Source organism: Lipotes vexillifer, unplaced genomic scaffold, assembly GCF_000442215.2.
Source record: "Lipotes vexillifer unplaced genomic scaffold, Lipotes_vexillifer_v1.1 scaffold90, whole genome shotgun sequence".
NCBI classification, from domain to species: Eukaryota; Metazoa; Chordata; class Mammalia; order Artiodactyla; family Lipotidae; genus Lipotes; species Lipotes vexillifer.
In genome coordinates, this window is record NW_006782310.1 from 4,116,045 (window position 1) to 4,118,851 (window position 2,807).

The window sequence follows — 2,807 nt, forward strand, 5'->3', positions numbered from 1 at the left end:
GGTATTAACTGCCCTCAGCAATTGTGAGTTAATTAAAACTCTGCCAAAATAAAAATTGGAGAAGTAGAGTTTTGAGGAATATTCAACAAATATTCTTTGCCCTCACGTAGCTTAGCATCTGTGAGTCTGGTGATGGAACAGGGAATGAGGAAGGCAGACCTCCCATTTCCGTGTTCCTGTTAGCTTCCCATTTCCTGGGCCCCAGGGTCATGGGACACAAACACTCCAGTCCCCACTGTCCCTCTAGCCTCCAATATGTATTCTTTCCTTGGTGTACAAACATGCCTTTTTCCATACAACGCAGCAAAGTCTTCCATCACACTAATTCTCCTAAGTACTTCAAGAGAACTGGGATAGGCCACCCAACTCAGTGACTAAATAGGAAGAGAGGAAAAAGCACCTCTCCTGGCTTCTGAACCAGGGGCCCCAAGAAAAAAATTCCTGCCAGAGAGAAGAGTTCAGAGGAAGGGATATCTCCAGATCCTCTGTTCATGCCATTGCATGTGCTATAACCTCTGCCTCTAATATTCTTCTCTCCCTTCTTGCCTTGGTCTGGCTAACTTCTACCCACCTTTTATGTCTCAACTGAGATTTCATCACATCCAGGAACCCTTTAGTGACTCATGGACCAGGCTAGGTACTCCCCTGCCATACATACATTTCAACAGGGCCATATATATATATAATATATATATATATCTCATATATATATATATATGATATATATATGATATATATATCATATATATCCCATTTTATCACATACATATCATATATACATATCCCATTATTCACCCCCAAAGTGAATTCCTAGTATTTCATAGTTGTACAACTCTTACCCAAAGAGTTAAACTCTGGTGTGAGTTCTCTGATGCTGCATAAGGCCTGATCTATGCCTAAATGTTTTCTTACATTCACTACATTCATAAGGCTTTTCTCCAGTGTGGATTCTCTGGTGCTGGGTGAGGGCTGAGCTCTGATTGAAGGATTTTCCACATTCATTACATTCATAAGGTTTCTCTCCAGTGTGAATTCTTTGATGTTCAGTAAGGATAGAGCTTCTACCAAAAGACTTACCACATTCAATGCATTCATAGCCTTTGTCTCCAGTGTGAATTTTCTTATGCTGAATAAGGGCTGAGCTCCGGCTGAAAGCTCTCCCACATTCACCACATTCATAAGGTTTCTCTCCACTGTGAATTCTCCGATGCCGGATGAGTTCTGAGCTGCCCCTGAAAGCTTTTCTACATTCACAACATTTGTAGGGTTTTTCACCACTATGAATTCTCTGATGTCTAACAAGGACTGAGCTCAGACTAAAGGCTTTGCCACATTCTTTACATGCATAAGGTCTCTCTCCAGTATGAGTTCTCTGATGTCTAATCAGCTTTGAGCTCTGGCAAAAGGCTTTCCCACAGTCGAAGCACTCATAGAGCTTTCCCCCAGCGTGAATTATCGGTTGTGTTATAACATTTGAGTTCAGACTGAGACTTCCTTCACCTTCATTACATTCCAAGACACTCTCTTCTGTGGAGATTTCCTTGTTGAAGCTTGCCAGGCTAAAATGTCTTTCCTGGGAAGGGAGCTGACTCATTTTGTCCCCTGAAGCACTTCCTTTTGGCTTCTCAAAATTGTCCAGACCTCCCAAAGCTTCTTCAACTACCTGTCCTGAAGGAGTTTCCCCAGGGAGTCGTCTTGAGGATATCATGGCTGCTGATGCCACACATTCAATAATTTCTTGCTTTGCTGTCAACAATTTGTCAGCCACCAGCTTGCCATCTAAAAATGTGAACAGAAAATGCAAGTGTCATTTGCTCCCCATGTTGGAAGAAAAGAACTTACTGTAGCAGAAACAGAAAATAAACCAAATGAAATAGGTATTTACCTATTAGAAGGAAAACTCTTAAAAACTAGCTTCCCAACCTAGTATTTAGAAAAGTGGCCTGGGGTAGGGAGAGTTGGCACCGTCAGAGAGTAATATAGACTAGAATGAGAGTCAGCATTGGAAAGGAGGGATGGTGAACAGGGCAAGACATTGGTTAAAGGAGATAGTGATAAACAGGAGTAGCAGTGAGAGACCAGGAAGCTGGGAGACAATCTTGAGTTAGAGGAGAAGATGTGCTTTTAGGTAATGAGGGAAAGGAAAAGAGGAGATAAAGAGTAATTAGAATAAAGACAGATGTCTAAGAGTCTTGAAACAGTAGTGCTTCTACAAAAATAGGAGAGCAGGAGCTACAATTAGGAAATGCTTTAGGGGTTAGAATGGGACAGAGGTAGGTGGTGCAAAGGTAAATTGCAGATTCTGGCAGGTTCTAAGTTGATCAAATGATTATAAGCAAATAGAATAAGACATGCAGAGCATAAGAAAAGGAATATTGTGAGTTCCTGACTCATTCTGGGGCCAGGTGGGAGTCTTCTATGTTCACTTTTTAATGTATAAATGGTCAAAGATGGTGGATGGAAACAAGAGGCAGATGTGACTGCCTGGTGCCAAACCTTCAGCTCTCACATGACACGCCCCTCTCATTTCTAGATTTCCAGTAACTCAGAACAGGAGACTACTGGATGATGGCTGAGGTAACTTCAATTATTCTGAGTGGGGAAAATCTGAAGAACTGTTAAGTTACTTTCGTCCCCGCCAAAGCCCTCTAAACTTATATGCATTTTACAGATCAGGAAACAAAGGCTCAGAGAGGCTATGTCACTGATGTAAGGCCACAGAATTAATAACTGGTAGAGTCGGGATTCAAACAAAGATGCTTAACATCAAGGCTTGCACTTTCCCCCTATGTCATCTCCTTTCCCTA

The 2,807-nt window shown here is 41.8% G+C and overlaps 1 protein-coding gene across 1 annotated transcript in view; it reads right to left on the reverse strand.

Annotated features, from left to right (window-relative positions):
• Positions 1-791: 791 nt before the first annotated feature.
• Positions 792-2,807, reverse strand: part of ZSCAN30 (zinc finger and SCAN domain containing 30) — a 7,164-nt gene continuing 5,148 nt past the window's right edge. The window contains exon 3 of the mRNA XM_007455200.1: positions 792-1,779. Coding sequence (XP_007455262.1) covers positions 848-1,779 — 932 coding nt within the window. The 3' untranslated portion in view covers positions 792-847. The remainder of the gene's footprint in view (positions 1,780-2,807) is intronic.